This window comes from Pseudopodoces humilis, chromosome 1, assembly GCF_049639895.1.
Source record: "Pseudopodoces humilis isolate 2021_Gansu_Grassland_sample_001 chromosome 1, ASM4963989v1, whole genome shotgun sequence".
Lineage (NCBI taxonomy): Eukaryota > Metazoa > Chordata > Aves > Passeriformes > Paridae > Pseudopodoces > Pseudopodoces humilis.
The window spans coordinates 37,882,748-37,898,308 of NC_142200.1; the positions used below are offsets into that span (position 1 = coordinate 37,882,748).

General features: G+C 39.7%; 1 protein-coding gene and 1 long non-coding RNA gene across 3 annotated transcripts; one reads left to right on the forward strand and one right to left on the reverse strand.

Moving 5' to 3' along the window:
- Positions 1–4,641: 4,641 nt before the first annotated feature.
- LOC102105535 (epidermal retinol dehydrogenase 2-like) lies at positions 4,642–14,807 on the forward strand. Of its 2 annotated transcripts, none has more exons than XM_005517424.3 (7): positions 4,642–4,733; positions 7,675–8,018; positions 10,590–10,721; positions 11,721–11,820; positions 12,529–12,673; positions 13,250–13,375; positions 13,929–14,807. In XM_005517424.3, the coding sequence occupies exons 2-7, from the start codon at positions 7,698–7,700 to the stop codon at positions 14,020–14,022; spliced, it is 918 nt and encodes a 305-aa protein (XP_005517481.1). In that variant the 5' UTR covers positions 4,642–4,733; positions 7,675–7,697; the 3' UTR covers positions 14,023–14,807. The 2 variants fall into 2 exon arrangements, with proteins under 2 accessions (XP_005517481.1, XP_014113652.1); XM_014258177.2 differs by lacking the exon at positions 4,642–4,733 and adding an exon at positions 4,805–4,875.
- LOC148185057 (uncharacterized) lies at positions 8,465–15,561 on the reverse strand. Its single transcript, XR_015773952.1, has 3 exons — positions 15,434–15,561; positions 10,867–11,274; positions 8,465–9,038 (listed from the first exon to the last, which is right to left on the reverse strand). It is a non-coding gene; the product is annotated as an uncharacterized LOC148185057 (long non-coding RNA).

Here is a 15,561-nt window from a genome sequence, read left to right on the forward strand (position 1 = left end):
TTAGTTCTTTGGTTAGACCCTGCTGCTTCCATTCTGTGTTCTCCTCCTAGCGCTACCATTCCTGTTCTAGAATACACTTTTCAACCCACAGTTTTCCTATGTAGTCAATTAATAAATTAAAACCTTGCTAATTTTTCCTTTCTGTTAACTGAATATCAGCCTTGCTGCCTCATTTCCCAGACCCCCAACCTTTTTTGCTGGTTTTGCTTCCCTGCTGTGTCTCTAATTTTTCCATGTCAGAAACCTTGCTTTATTCTTTATTAGGAAGCATTTTTTCCAAGTCCCAAATGGCAGGAAACTGCCTCACTGTCTTTACTGATCAACAAGAATTATTAATTGCCTTTTTTAAAAAAAAAAAAATCCATCCTGACAGCCTTTACATTGCAATGATGTTTTAGCCCAGACTCCTCCAGTAACTATTCACAAATATTTTTGTTTTCATGAAGGCGAAAAATCATAGCAGCAGTCTCTTTGCAGCTGATTGTGGCAGCCAACTGTTTATCTGTGTTCATTGTGATTCAAAGTTGCAGCTTATACATTGGCAAATAAAATCCTAGTGAGGGATCAGAAAACATACACTGCTAACAAAGCTGATTTGTAACAGGTCTTGGACATTTAATATTTGAGCATATGCTGTAACATTTCTGCATCACACTAGAATGCACCCTTTTTTATTCATTCATCTCGCTGTTCTGAATGAAGTGGGTTAACTCTGGAAGCACAAGGGAGCTCAGCCAATGCTTCCTGATTACCAGACTGATTTAACAGGCATTCCTGTATGGGTAAAGAACATAATTTCACACATACCCCTGTGTATAATACTACCTGTTGCCATGGTTAGAGGCAAGAGCACCCATACCACACTGTCTTATGGCATGGGAACCCAAATTAAGTTAGTCTTGTTTTGCAAGCTTTCACTCCTCTTGCCACACTACCCCCTACACTGTGTGAACATACGATAAATTTCATCACAGAGCTGGCCCGTATCAACACATTTTATTCTGATGAGGTTCACTGCCGAAAATGCTTGGGGAATTAAAAGCAATCTATCGGGTCCTGACATTGTAAATACATCTTAACAGGCAGTGAACTATGGGACCTGAGCATCCAGTGGCTATATCATGGTGATACTTAGTGCTAGCATAATCCTCTTGCAGTGCGAATTTGTCCCTCTCCAATTTAGGAACACCAAAGCTGCTGGTTATATTTGCTGTGTAGTTCCCAGATACTTTGAACAGATGTTAATGCAGCACATCTTACCCCCTCATCCTCACTAAACAGGACTTAGCACTTCTCCCAGATGAAATAAATGGGCACCAGTGGGTAATAGTTTGTCACTTTTGCAAATAGTTTGTTACACTTTTTTTTCCTGTATTTTCAAATCTACTTATAAAGGGAACTAGAATTCCATAAACCTCCATTAGATGGTAAATGTCATTCAAAGGAAATGCACATAGTAAATGAAAGTTCAGAATGTCACTTAGTCTTCTGTGTTCAGGATGATAATCCTTCTTCTTGACTGGAATCTTTGCCCCAGCTGTTTTTCTTCTGCAGGAATTAAAAAGGAGAAGTGAATTTTGAGGAAGTCTGGCTAAGTAGTGTTTGCCCTGTTTCCTTCAGAGCCAACACAGGAGACATTTGACTTCTCTGATGAAGACATTAGACATATTAAGACTCACTGATCTCTTAGAAGTTGCAAGGTGTGACTAAGGACAAGTTTGTGTAGGCTGCAATTGCAGTGACATACCTGCAATTGCTAAAGCAGCTGATACTGCCAATGAAAACTTACCATAGAATTAGAGAACACACTGAGTTGGAATGGACTAATCAGGATCATCAAGTCCAACTCTTGGCCCTGCACAGGACACTTCAAGAGGTCACACCGTGTACCTGAGAGCACTGCCCAAATGCTTCTTGAGCTTGGTGCTGTGACCCCTGGGGAGCCTGTTCCAGTGTTCAGCCACCGTCTGGGTGGACAATCTTTTCCTGAGATCCAACCTCAAACTCTCCTGACTCACTCAGATTCATGCTGTTTCCTTGAATCCTTATGAGAGTGAAGAGATCAGTACCTGCCCCTCCACCTCCCCTCATGAAGACGTTGAAGAACACACAATGAGGTCATTTTAGAATTCTACCATAAGGATTCAAAGAAAGCAGAAAGATCAGACTATTTACAGGCATATTATACTATTCTACTTCAACAGCTAAGACATATGGGGGATAAATGATGCTTTAATATCAAAATATTTATTGCATTTTGAGTGTTCTGATAAAGAAAAAAGAAATGAGAGCTTTTAAGAGAATATGGCTCCAACAGCATGATAGGATATTCTTGGTTATTTTACTCTAAAGTAAAGATGACTGTGCTATCACCATGCAATTGCATTTATCCAGCTTGGACCAACCTTAACTCTCTATTTGGTTTATTCATGCTTCTTGTGATACATTTATAATCAAGATTAGCTGATGGTGAAGTCCGGCGAATGTAATAAAACATCTACCACAGATTCACATGAAGCATAAACAGCACTCCAGTGTGCTACTGGGTACACTGTTCCAGCTGAGATGCCAACACCTACCCAACAACAGATGCTAAGTGCTTTCTTGAAGTTAAGGTAGGCCAAAATACAATACAGCCCTCAGTAAAAAAGGCTACAGACTTCCAGACACACACAGCATAAGTCCTACAGACAAGCAGAAGTGTTAGCACTTAAAAAGTTCATAATACATGTTCTTATTACTTGAATGACATTGGGTTCCTTTGAAGACATTCAGTGGGACATTACACAAAACAGTCCAACAACACCAATCTCAGTTCTACACTCCTGGAATTCTGACAGTGTAGATACTAAATGCAAAAAGAAGGGAACAGAGCCTGTGTGAAACCAAGTCACAGGCTTCTTATTTGGGCCTAAGAAAGTATGAGAAAGAATCCAAACAGTCCTTGGTAAAGGACAACAATCTTTGCAGGTGGTGTTCAGGAAACAGTCAAGGGGTGATGTTACACTTAACCAGTGATGGTAGATGTGTTACTTTAATGATCAATGAGAGTTTTACCTTTCAGACTTTCTCAAACATGTCTATAAAACAAGATCAAGAATAAAAACCTTTGCTCTCCTGTTCAACACACAAGAGAGTCTGTGTCATTCTTCTCGCCGTTCCCAATAGAACAACATGACAGCACTCAAAAATTAGTTCAAAAGTAACACGTGGCAAGAGGGAGGCATCCTCATCTGACACAAATTAGAGTAGTTCAATTTCTAGACTAGAATAAAAAATAATGATTCCACTTCTGTCTTCTCTGACATAAGACTGTGAAAGATGCTAATCTGACAGTCTTAAAAATTGTATCCCTACAAACTACTTTTAGTCTTTCATAATGTAGACTAGCAAAATGAAGCTATCTGGTGAAAGTTGTTTCAGCAAGTTTTATTCAGCAAGTTTCTTACATGCCCAAAATCTTCATACAAGGTAGGGAAAGGGGATGTGTCTCCCACTTTCTAGCCTCCAACTCCAATCATTAGGTCACTCTCACTGTTAAATGCTATTAATTTCCAAGTATTAGTGCAAAGCACATGTTTAAAATCTTTTTGAAATTAAATAAATGGGGTGGGGTTTTTACACTTTTTTAAGTGACCCACTTTAAACAATACAATCCACAAAAAGAAAGCAGCAGCCAGTTTCACTGTTTGACTGTCATTAGCCTCCTGAATGTACTGCTTTAATACAGGCATATTAATAATTGTTATAATGATTTGCCAAGCGAATGTCTTCAGTCATATTTTTCTGGTGGTACTAAGCACTCATCATACAAACTTTCCTTGAAGTTGTGAATGCTCAGCAACTTACAATTTCAGAGTTCTGCTGCCTAAGGATGAGCACATGGTTAAAAAAGCCTTCCAAAACAATGCTGCCATAAGGGAATTATGTATATATAGCAGTAAATGAAGAAAAGCCCCTTCCATCCAGCATGGCTTCACACAGGCCAGGTGACCTCTTTACATCAACCACACCTTTAGGTACAGGTGTCACCACGGAGTCACAACCACCTCATGTCTATAAACAGTTTTTTAAACAAACAAAAAGCCACAAACAAAAACAAACAAAAACAACAAAACAAAAATAACCACCACAACCCCAACAAACAGCAACAAAAACCCAGGGAAAGTGCGGGGGAGTTGGGGAGTTGTCCCGATGGCCTCCGCCCAACAAACTGCTCCGTCCTTTGAGCTTTTGACCTTACTCCGGCCTCAGCGAAGAGCCCACGGAGCAAAGCGTCCTCACGGCCGCCCAGGGCCGCGGCTCTCCTTCCGTTCTCCTTCCCGGGGAGGACCCCGCAGCTCCGTGGCGTCCCGCTCCCCCCGCCCGGCTGAATCCCATCCCGGCGGCCGGCAGCCCCGGGCGGAGCGCGGACAGCGCCGCGGCAGCTGCAGCCCCCAGCTCGGCGTTCTGCCGCTGCCGAGCGGACACCGGCCATACCCTCCCGTACCGTGCCGGGTCCTGCCGTGCCGTGCCGGGTTCTGCCGTGCCGTGCCGGGTCCTGCCGTGCCATGGCGACCCGCCCCCGGGCATCCGCTCAGCCCCGCGCCGGGGCGGGCTGCCTGATAGAGGCAGGGCTGCTCCGCTCCGCCCTGCTGTGCTCCCTGCTCCCTCCGTGCCCGCCCGCCCCAGAGCCGCTGCGCCGCTCCGGGAGGCGGAGGTTCCCTGCCCGTCCTGCAGGCCGGCAGGCGAAGGTACCCCCGGTGCCGGGGCGCTGTGGGCCGGCGGGCGCCGGGACGGGTCACGGTGTGCGGGAGCTCGGGAGGAGGATCGAGGGCCGTGGGCAGCCGGGAGCTGCGGGGCAGCGTCCTGGGAAGGCGGCCCGAAGGGGAGGTGGTGAGCCGGTCACTGCAGCTGAACGCTGCCTGTGGGGTTACTTAGGATGCTGATTGGGTTGGTAGGCGCTCTGTGCCAGGTGACAGTAAGGTTATCCAGCGTCCTCCGGGGGCTGAGGATTCTACTGCTGCACTTGGGCAGCCTTGGCTACAGGACTGCTATATTTTTGTGGGATCGTAACTCTCCCGGTACAGTAAGAAAAATTCATCCTTGCCAAACGCTGCTCAGGTGATTGTGAGATCAACCTTTAGTCCTTCGACTAGCAAAGGTGATGTGCCAGTCAGCTGCCAGCCTCAATCCCTGTGATTCGTGAGCAGGGATGGTGGTCTTTAAGACCCTGTCAGGTCTGCAAGAGCCTGTCGGTGGTGAGTGTTGGCACATGTACCGACAAACCTTTGCTGGCCAAGTTATCAGAAAGATTTCAGGAGCAGATAAAACATTGTAGAACGTCTGACACTTCTCTACCCAATAAAAGCCCTCCACACTTACGTCTGTGTGGACACAGGCATACTAAAAAACAATACAAGGCATGAGAAGTGATCTGAGATCTTATATGTACCAAAGGCCCTTTGATTAATTCACCTGTAAATATATATCTCTGCTCACTTTAGTTGAGAAGCCAAAATCGGCCAAGTGAGTGGCAAATATGTCTGTATGGATATGCTTGATTACAGTAGTTGGTGTAATTATCAATACTAATGAATTGAGTGAGAATGGAGACCCAGTCAAGTCTGGGTTAGGGGAGAGATGTGTCTGTGGAGATTAAGCATCTCATTGAAGGATGCAGAGTTGGTCTTCTAACAGGAAGTCTCCTGTGGTCTGTATCCATAAACTCTGCTTCATTAAATGGAAAGTCATACTTTTCTGAAAGATCTAATGTGCTTCTGACCTATACAAGCCTAATACATTAATATTTTACTTAAAGAATTACTGTCATAAATTTTAAACTGAATTTAGGTCAAATTGTATATTGCCTCTGAAGGCAATTGTCTTGCTTGGTTTTCTACAGGGATTAACTTTAGCACCCTTCTCTATGCCAGAGATACCAGTCCCCTTTCATGCAAATGGAGAGTTTTATGTTAAGTGCATTAAATTAGTGCAGTAAAGTTAAATGCAGCAACTACATTTATTTTAAAGAATTGTTGCTTCTCTTTTTAGACTCAACAAAAAACTTGTGGTTACAAAATCTTGCACTTTTTTTTGTGTACAGGAAATTTAATAACATTTTTCCTTTATAACTCCATTTTTGCTTAGAACCATAATAGCTCTATAGATAAGAGAACCTTATTACAGGAAACGCCAATATTGGCTCTAGAAAAATGTTCCAGTGCTGTTTTGATACTTGTTTCATTTCTTACTGGTGTTACTGCCTCTGCACACATTTTGTCACATTTTAATGAGAATGAAAAATAGAAAGTACTCAATAGAAAGCATTCACCACATGACTTTTCCAGAAAGAACTTGTTTGCCTACCCACTATATCTTTGGCAAATATTTTTCTGTTATCAGAACAGTTTTAAGCTGTCCCAATGTTTCTGCCAGAAGACTTTCTGAAATATCTAGCTCTGCTTTAACAGAGACCTGTTTCTTTTCAAGACTGGCCTAGTTTCCCATGCAGAAAACCTGAAACTCGTGGTGACACGTGTACGTTCACATGCTAAATTTCATGAACTTTGCTCAGAGTAGCAGGGATCTAAGTGACCTATCTCCTGGCACTTGTCAAACATGATTACCTATACACATAGATAGCAAAGTTAACTGAGAGATGTAATCAGTCTGGGCATGTAGTGCTAAAGGTTGAAGTGTAAGTGCCAGCATGCTCTTAGCTGAGAAAGATGTTATTGCTTCATAATGTTGTTAGTCAAAGATTAAAACCTGTTTTGACGAAGGATGAATTTCTTGCACAGCTTTTATACACTGGAAAATAAAATAACATTCCTCCAAGGATTTAAAAGCCTGCTTGGTGTCAGCACTACTGGAATGTGTACAGATTGTGAGGTTAAGCACATACCTGAGATGGTATGATTCAAGCCTATGACATTTGCTTAATGCAGGGAGGTGAAGAGAAGAAACTCTACAGCTTTGCAGTGCATTCTTAAATGTGTTCAACTGCAAAAGTGGGCTCTCCTCAATAATGGTAGTACAGGTAACTGAAAAGTCAGTAGTAACAGACAGTTATTTATCTGGTGTGCTTTGGAGATTTATAAGCACATTATCCTCTGAAGCTTCTTATGTTTTTTCAGCACAGTTGGGACTGTGAGTAGTTTGCATATGATTTCATGGTGACAAGTAGTGCCTACAAAGTCGTAAAAGCAGAATTTTTCCTGACCTATAGGACTAGTTTGTGGGCACTAAAGTGCTTTCATCAAACCATAAGTTTTGAGTTGTAATTGTCATGCATTTCTGTTTAAGATGCTCAATGGGCAGATTTTTTATTAGTAGTAGGGTGTATTTATTTTAGATTTTTGTCCACATTCTGTCAGACCAGAGAACAAAACCTATGACATGAGGGATGGGCCATTTTTAAAGCAGATGAGGGCAGGTGTTTCCACTGCTGCTGAATGGTAAATGAATTGTGTATTGCATCCTGGAGGAAAGTGGAAGCAGCCTGAAATGAGTCAGAAAAAGGACAAATGGATTAGATATGCAGGTGTAAACCTATATATTTTTTTGAAACAACACTCAAAAGCAGGCTAGAGAAAATATTTAGAATGGATCTGAAAATGTTTTTGCAATGTTGATATTTGCATTTTCTCTGTGGTTTACCCTATCTGGTAAATGTTTTGGGTTTTTTATCAGGTATCTGAAGAAACAGTCTGAAGATGAACTTCTTCCTGGAAACATTAAGATGCATTGTACTTTTTGTTTATTATTTACTGGAGTCACTGGTGTTCTTGGTTGTTCCTGGACGAAAGAAGAATGTTAGTGGTGAAATCGTATTAATTACAGGAGCAGGAAGTGGCATTGGAAGAGTCTTGGCGATAAAGTTTGCCAGCCTTGGAGCCACAGTGGTCCTCTGGGATATTAATCAAGAAGGGCTCAACTGTGCCGTTAGACTGGCCAGAGAAAATGGGGCAGGAAGAGTACACTCTTACATCTGTGACTGTAGCAAAAGACAGGATATCTACAGAGTAGCTGACCAGGTAAAGTATCTTATTTGTGGCTTTGACATTATTCCAAGATAAGTGCAAGCATGGGTGTAAGATGCATTATTAAGTTTTCCAGTGAATTCAAAGTGAGAGATTTAAGTTAATTGATCCTGAATGTATTTGGCTTCATATCTATTTCAGGAATTCTGTTTTTTAGAGTTGACTTGTGTATCTCTATTCCTTAAAAAACAGAAAGAGCCGGCTCTCTTTTTCAGTAGCTCATTTTAACTGGGTAGCTTCTCATTCATTCATTCAATTACTGAGCAGGCACTTAATCGTGAAGTGCGGAAAATCAATTTATTGAAGCTAAAGCAGTATTTCAAGTTCTGGCAGCCTTTTACCAAAAGACCATACATTGTAAAACGGATTAACTGCTTAGGCAATTTTCAAATAATTCCATTGCTGTGAAGAGATTTTTGGAGACTTACTTTATCTGAATTAATAAATGTATCTTGATGTCTTAAATATTTCTTTCCTTCATTGCTGCAGAGCTTTGTAAACATAGCATGTTGTTAGTTAATTTGGACAGACTAGCAGTATTGCCAAAAGCTAAAATTGTTAAACAGTTTCAAGTGTAAAAACCCGCTCTCATTTGCTTAAAATTTGCTAAATTTAACTGTTGAACTAAGAGGTTTCCACAGTGAGTCTTGCTTAGCGATGAATTTTTTTTAAAAAAAAGTTCAGCTGTCTTCAGAAACATCTGTTGGCTGAAACAATGTTTTGGTGATCTTTAAGAAGCTCTAGCCTTCTGTCTTTTTCTATCAGTGCAAAAACTACTATGACAAGCTTTCTGATATGTGAAGCTTGTGCATGAATTGCAGCTTGTTAGAGGCTGGTGCTATTGGTTTTGTATTCCAGTAACGCTGATCAGCCTTGGTCGCCCTCGCAGCTCTGTTACACCAGCTGAGCTGGACATCTGCTGTCCTTGCAGAGAAGCTGCACATCTCTCCACAGGCCTGTAGCTTCCTGCTGAACTGGGAGGACTGGAGGAGGAGTATTGTAGTGTGAAGAATACTGGAATGAAGCAGATTAAAATTCATATTTAGTTTTGAGGACTTGAATTGAGTCCTCATGGGCCCATAGAGAAAAGCAGTGCCTGAGCCATACTGGCCAAATTTAAAAAAACAGAGAACAGGGTGCAGATATGTGTGACAGTGGTTCAGGATGATGCAAACAGCGTTAGGCAGGACAAAGAAGTTGTAGTAGGGTCCAGTTAATGGTCCCTCACTTATAACCTTCTGTCAGCAGTTCAGCAACTGTCAGATTCACTAATAATCCTCATGCTGATCTGCATAGAAGAGAACACCCTACTACCATTATTGCAGAAATGGCATGTCCTGCTGATGATATAGAATCATACAATCTTACCAGTTACAAAAAGACTTTAGTATTAGGTGGTGTTCAGTGCCTCTGTTTCCTTCATGCAGTGTAGTAGACTTTGGTTCTTAGTGCTCAGCATCAGCCTTTGCAAGATATGACAGCGTGGTTCCAGGTCCTTTTTCCCCTTCTGGTGATTCAGCTTTATGCTTTAGACTTGGAGTTTTCAAGACTGTGATGAACTAAACTCATGCTGGCAGCTCAGGATACGTTTGAAAACTTTGCTCACAACAGAACAGTCTTAAAGCCAAAATGAAGTGTATGTGAATCTTTAGTATGTGCTTCATCAGCCACACAGAGACATCATGAAAAAGTTACTTTGGTGGGAAGAAAACCTAAAGGCTCTGCATGTATCAGGTCATTGTTTCTTTCCTGTACCAAAAGGATGAGGGACAGTCTTTTGGCTATTAAAACCTATAGCTTAAAATTTATTTCTAATGTCCCTGTTCCAGAAGTATCCAACTTGTAAAGCTTAGTTAAAAAAAACCAGACAAGATTGGAGCAAGTTTAAGGAAGATGGGGAAGTTAGAATAAAAGATAGATGATAAATTACTCTTTAATTCTTCACTGTTATACCCATTTCATTTTTCCCAGATTGCTCAGATCAATGACCTGTACTTCAAATTCGATATTAAATATTTTCATTCTCCTTTGGAGAGCTGACACAATATCTTGCTATCTGCTGGCCTACAGTTGTTCTCTCAAATGAGTCTGTTCATGAATGTTCTCAGTCCAGAGCTAAAATGAAAACTATATTTCATCTTACTGAATTAAATGTATAGGTATTATTTTTTAGCCAACTTAATTTCTGGGGTAGAGTGTACCAGATTCTAGTCCAGAATTGTTCTTTAGTTTTAAGATGTGTTTACTGTAACAAAATACTTGTTGTATTAGTTAAGCTTTCTACATTAAAGACTTATCTGAAACATTTGACCTCAGAAATAGAGGTGCTGAAACCAGTAGCTTGTGTGGAGCTGTTGGGCTCCACAAATCTGAAGAAAATCCATTTAAGAGCTCCCCTTTAAAAAGGCATCAGGTGAGACTGTGCAAGCAACTGAGGTGTTTGGATGCATAACAAGCATAAGTTCAACTTATTTAAATGTGTAATATTTCTTTTGTTTTCATATATAATACTTGAAAAGAATGTTTTGTGTTTATTGCACACTATCTTCACGCTTTTTGTTTTAGGTTAAAAAAGAAGTTGGCGATGTCAGCATCCTAATCAACAATGCTGGTATTGTAATCGGGAAGAGATTTCTTGATTCTCCAGATTCACTTCTAGAAAAAACCATGGAAGTGAACACAATGGCACACTTCTGGGTAATACCTGTATTTTGCATATACATACTAAGACATACCTTTAAAATGTTTTTAATGTTAATTTTGCCTTTTGGAATTAAGGAAAACATGGAAGGATATAGAGCTCTTTGGAAGTTCAGTCAGAAATTATCAAGAAGTCACTTACTTTGCTCTGGAGTCTGTAAAATTTTTAAAAAGCATGGAAGAATGGATCCTTTGTGAATCTCTAGTGTAGGCAGGTAGAAGCAGTTCACATTTAGAAATTCTCTTAAGAACTAAAGTCTACCATCTGATAAATTCTGAGGCTAGTCATATGTTACAGTCTCATTATTAATTGACAAGAAACAGTCCCACCCTAATAATTGCTGCCCCTAGTAACAGAGAAGTGTTCAATTCTACTTCAGTTCTTCTGTTCCATTGGTGTTCCAGTTGTTCTGTGGCTGTGATAATTTCAGTAAGAAACACCACATGTTCTGATAATCCTCTTAATACTAAGTGGAGCTTTTGTCCAGGATGAGTAACCTGGTGTGCTTTTTCTTCCTTCCAGTGGAGACAGGTCACCTATATGGTGTTCCTAGCATAAAGAATTGTAAAGAAAATATTCAATCATGTTTCAGTTTATTTAGAAATAAATTTAATCACAAAGATTTAATTAATTTAATAGAAGAATTTAATAGGAGGAAAACATGAAATTAAAATCTTTGCCATTTCACAAAATTTTCAGTGAACACTTAATTCTAATTTGAAAGAAACTTCATGACTAGCTTATTTAGCTTTCATCAAGTTACCATCTGGGGTAGTACTGGTGGGGTGGAAACTCCCCATTTAAATTATTGGAGGTTAGAATTCAAACAACAAGCTCCACATACATACACAGACACATCCCTTCCATAATGGAAGGGGGAAAGCTTATTTAAACTGTTGGGAGAATTTCTTTAAAACCAGCAAACACCTTCAAAATGTTGTGGCATGTAGCTTACTTAGTGAAATGTTACACTGCAGCTCTGATTTACTTTGCAGACTTACAAAGCCTTCCTCCCAGCAATGATTGCCGCTAACCATGGACACTTGGTTAGCATAACAAGCTGTGCAGGACTGTGTGGAGCCAATCAGGTTTCAGGTAGTGTATTAAAGCTGATATAAATTGAGGTAATTAGTTTCATTTTAAACTCTGTAGTCAATATCCATGGGGGAAAACAAAGCCAAACTGATTTCTTTGCAAAACATTTTCCAGAAGCTTAGCAGTGCTGTGAAACAGGTTTTTCTGTCAAGGCAGAAGGATCTAGATGCCATATAGAACTTTGGATTCTGAGAACCTCAATGCTGTTAAAATTTATTTGTGGGTTTCTGATAGGGAAGAGGGCACTTTAGATTTAGAGGAAGCTCAGAAGGCATTTCTGGAACATGTATACAAAGAGGAAGAATATGAAACAAGGTGGCCTAGCAGTAAAAGAAATCTAGCTCCAAGGGAATGATAATAAGTACAAACTGAGTTTCAAGTTAAAACCACCTTAGAGAGTCTTGACAATGTGAGTTTGAGGCGTAATAAGTGAGTGCACGGATTTAAAGAAAAAATGGTATGAAAAAATAATTTCATTTACCATTGTTCATTAGAGAGTGGAAAAGTGATAGCAGGGATGTCATGAGAAACCCTCTGTCTGCCAGTCTAGAACAACTAGAACATCTAGTTGATTTAGGAGGGGAAAGAAAATGAACAAATCACATCAAAAGCAAATTTTCATCTAATCCTGAAAACCATTCCTATTCTGATGTAAAGTTTAATTTGTAAATTTAAATATTTATCTGCAATTAATGTTTTATTTTACAGATTACTGTGCAAGTAAATTTGCAGCAATCGGTTTTGCTGAATCAATTGATATGGAGATGAGAGCTTTGAGAAAAACTGGTGTTAAAACCACAATTGTATGTCCTTTCGCTATAAACACAGGAATGTTTGATGGTGTTAAATCCAAGTGAGTAAACTCCTGTGAGGTTTTTATGAAAGTTACAATTTTAGCATGTTATAAGCCCCTATTTCCTTTATGAAAATAATGAGCTGGGCTTTTTTTCTGCCTGTACTATTCTTAGAGTTCAGATGGGTGTTATTAGAGATTAGATAGCTGTCCAGTGACTATGCAACATAAAAGGCCTAGGTACTTTACTGTTCATTTAAGCTAAAATGTGAAGCATAATTGGTGTCCTTTCCTCTGCAGAAGCCATATTTGTCCATTTGTCCAAAGCTCCATTTGTCCTCTCTGGTTTCTAAACCCCCATTCTCCTCCTGAAATTGATAGCAGAGCTTTGCTTAGCATGCACATATAATGGCAGAGTTTATAAGCCAAATAAAAGTCTGGTGTGTCTTAATATGAAGGTCTCTGGTTTTGTCTTATGAGAGACACTCACTCTAACTAATGAAGATTCTGTTGTTCATAGGACTTGTGGTATTTATTTCTTTTTTTAGTTGAATAACTGTAAAATTGAGATATTTTTTGAATAAAACGTGAATCCAAAGCAATTTGTATTATAGCTGTAAATATTTTCTTTTCCAGATGGCCACGTCTGGCTCCTGTTCTGGATCCAGAGTATGTGGCTGAGAGGATAATCAGTGCTGTTCGGCAGAACCAAGAAGTATTGTTCATACCACGCATCATTTATACTTTACATTTTTTGAAAAGGTAAGTTATGTTTCTTTTCCCCTCTCCTTCTGTCCAGGGATGCTTAAAGTATAAAAGAGGTTTCTACTTATTGGTGTGAATTTTCATTAAGCTATGCACATTTTTGAAAGTTTTTTTTGTTTGTTTCTATGGGTTCAGTCTATCCTTGGGCCACAGAACAATGACAGAAATGTCTAAATGTGCCTTGCTGACTCTGTTGGGGTGCAGTTTTACTGGGGGTTATAGAGACCGGGCCTTCTTCTCCATTACTGCATGTCAGAGAATTATTAGTTGGAAAAGACCTCTAAGATCATTGAGCCCAACTGTAAACCCATCTGGTGTCTTGCTCCAGCATTTGGGCACTTTTGACTCTGTTGCAAGCCAGGTTGGAATACTGATCTAACTAAAAACTCAGGCTGCCAAATGTAAATGATATTTGGAGATGACCAGTGGGTCTATATACAGCCTTTGCCAGTATTAGCCAGGTTAAACTAATTCTGTGATAAAAATGTACAACTCTTCTGATGTCTGTTTGTTCCTTTTTATCTTTTTCTTCCTTATCCCTACCTTACAGCTTCCTACCAGTGAAAGCAGCTGTTCTCCTGTTAGACTACTTTGGAGCCTTTGATATCATGAATACCTTCAAAGGTCGACCAAAGAACGAGTGAAAAAGCACAAAATTCAGACACCAGCAGCTTTAAAGTGAATGTTGTTAAAGGTGGTGGTGGGAAAAGTTTGCTTCACTAGCAGCTGTGAACTTTGGGTGCCTCATTTCTCAACAGCAACAAGATTTTGAAGAGTTGCTTTTTAACTGCCAATCAACAGCTTTCATCTGAACTATTTTTTTTAGTGCAGCAAATTGTTTTCACCCCATTATGGAAATACATTAATTGAATTTAGTTGCTTTGGTTTATAATGCCTTAAATGGGATCCTGCATCACAAACCAATAATTGGCAACTCTGGGGGGAAGAAAAGACCGAGAAATCACAAATATTTAGCAGGTAGCCAGAAAAACTTGGAGTGGATCTGACTTCTTGTTGCCATTCAGTGAACCACGAGGATGGGCTGTACTGCTGGTGCCATGACCATTCCCTGGTAAGAGAGAAATTCAAGAATTTCCTCAAACAACAGATTCTAACTCTTACAAATGAAAGTTTTGTGAGATAAAAATATGCACTGTGTTGTTAAAAAAAATAAAATTACACTTATTAACTTTGGAGGTGTGATCTCTCAACATACAGATGACAATGGATGTTGGGGCAGGGACAAGGAAAGATATGTAAATTAAGCATTTGTGTTGCTAATCTACTTTGTGCCTAATTTATTTTAAAAACTAATACCATGACTGCAACTTTGTAACAGAAGTCTTTGTATCTTTTAAGTACAGTATTTTAAGAACTATTTTTAATTGTCATCTCCTGGGAAGAATAAACTTGTATTTATAAAGCATGAGACTTCCAGTCTAGGTGGGCTATTCAATGTCTTGTCAACAAGACAACGAACTACTATAAGAAAGGGTATTGTCTTGTATAATAGGGGTTTCTCTTGGGATTATTTCAGAAGGCAGTGATGGTGGCAGAGCTGAATGGTATCATTACAGCTGTCCTTTGAGTAACAGCATAGTGTTTAGCTTCTCTGAGTTGGGTGACAGGTTGCCTTGTGTCTACAGAGACTTGTTTTACTTTCCCTTTACTCTTAGGACTCAATTTATTTTGAGCATATGCCGAAGACGCATTGCCCTTTTTGACAATGGATGCTTAGAAAGCTACCTTGACTTTTTGTAATCCAAAGCAAGAAAAAGGAAGCTTATGTGTATGTCACTTCTGTACATGCCAAGTCCACTTCATGTCACGGTTCTCTGCTAGCAATTGGTACAGCAACTGAAACAGTATGGAGAAAAGGAGGACTTTTTTAATGGGGAGTCTTTTCCTTTAAATGATGGCCCAATAACTACCTTCATTTCCCTTGTCTATACAATTAGTAAATAGCAATTAGCAGAGAAAGGTTCGCATAGCACTGTTTTACTACTGATGAGCAAGAAACACTGAGTAAAACAAGTACGTTAAAAATCACCTTACCTTTATGATGGATTCATGAGAGCTAGAATTCAGACTGATGAAGAAGATACTTGTTTCCATCTCCTTTCAGATCTTCAGCTTTTCTTCCTCAAAAGTTTTACTCATTTTACAGTACACCTCAGGAAACA

Excerpts from the sequence above, each read along its gene's own strand:
- LOC102105535 (XM_005517424.3), top strand. The coding sequence starts at position 7,698 with ATGAACTTCTTCCTGGAAACATTAAGATGCATTGTACTTTTTGTTTAT. Across the intron at positions 12,674-13,249 it reads TTTGATGGTGTTAAATCCAA|ATGGCCACGTCTGGCTCCTG; the intron begins GTGAGTAAACTC and ends TTTCTTTTCCAG. Across the intron at positions 13,376-13,928 it reads ACTTTACATTTTTTGAAAAG|CTTCCTACCAGTGAAAGCAG; the intron begins GTAAGTTATGTT and ends CCTACCTTACAG.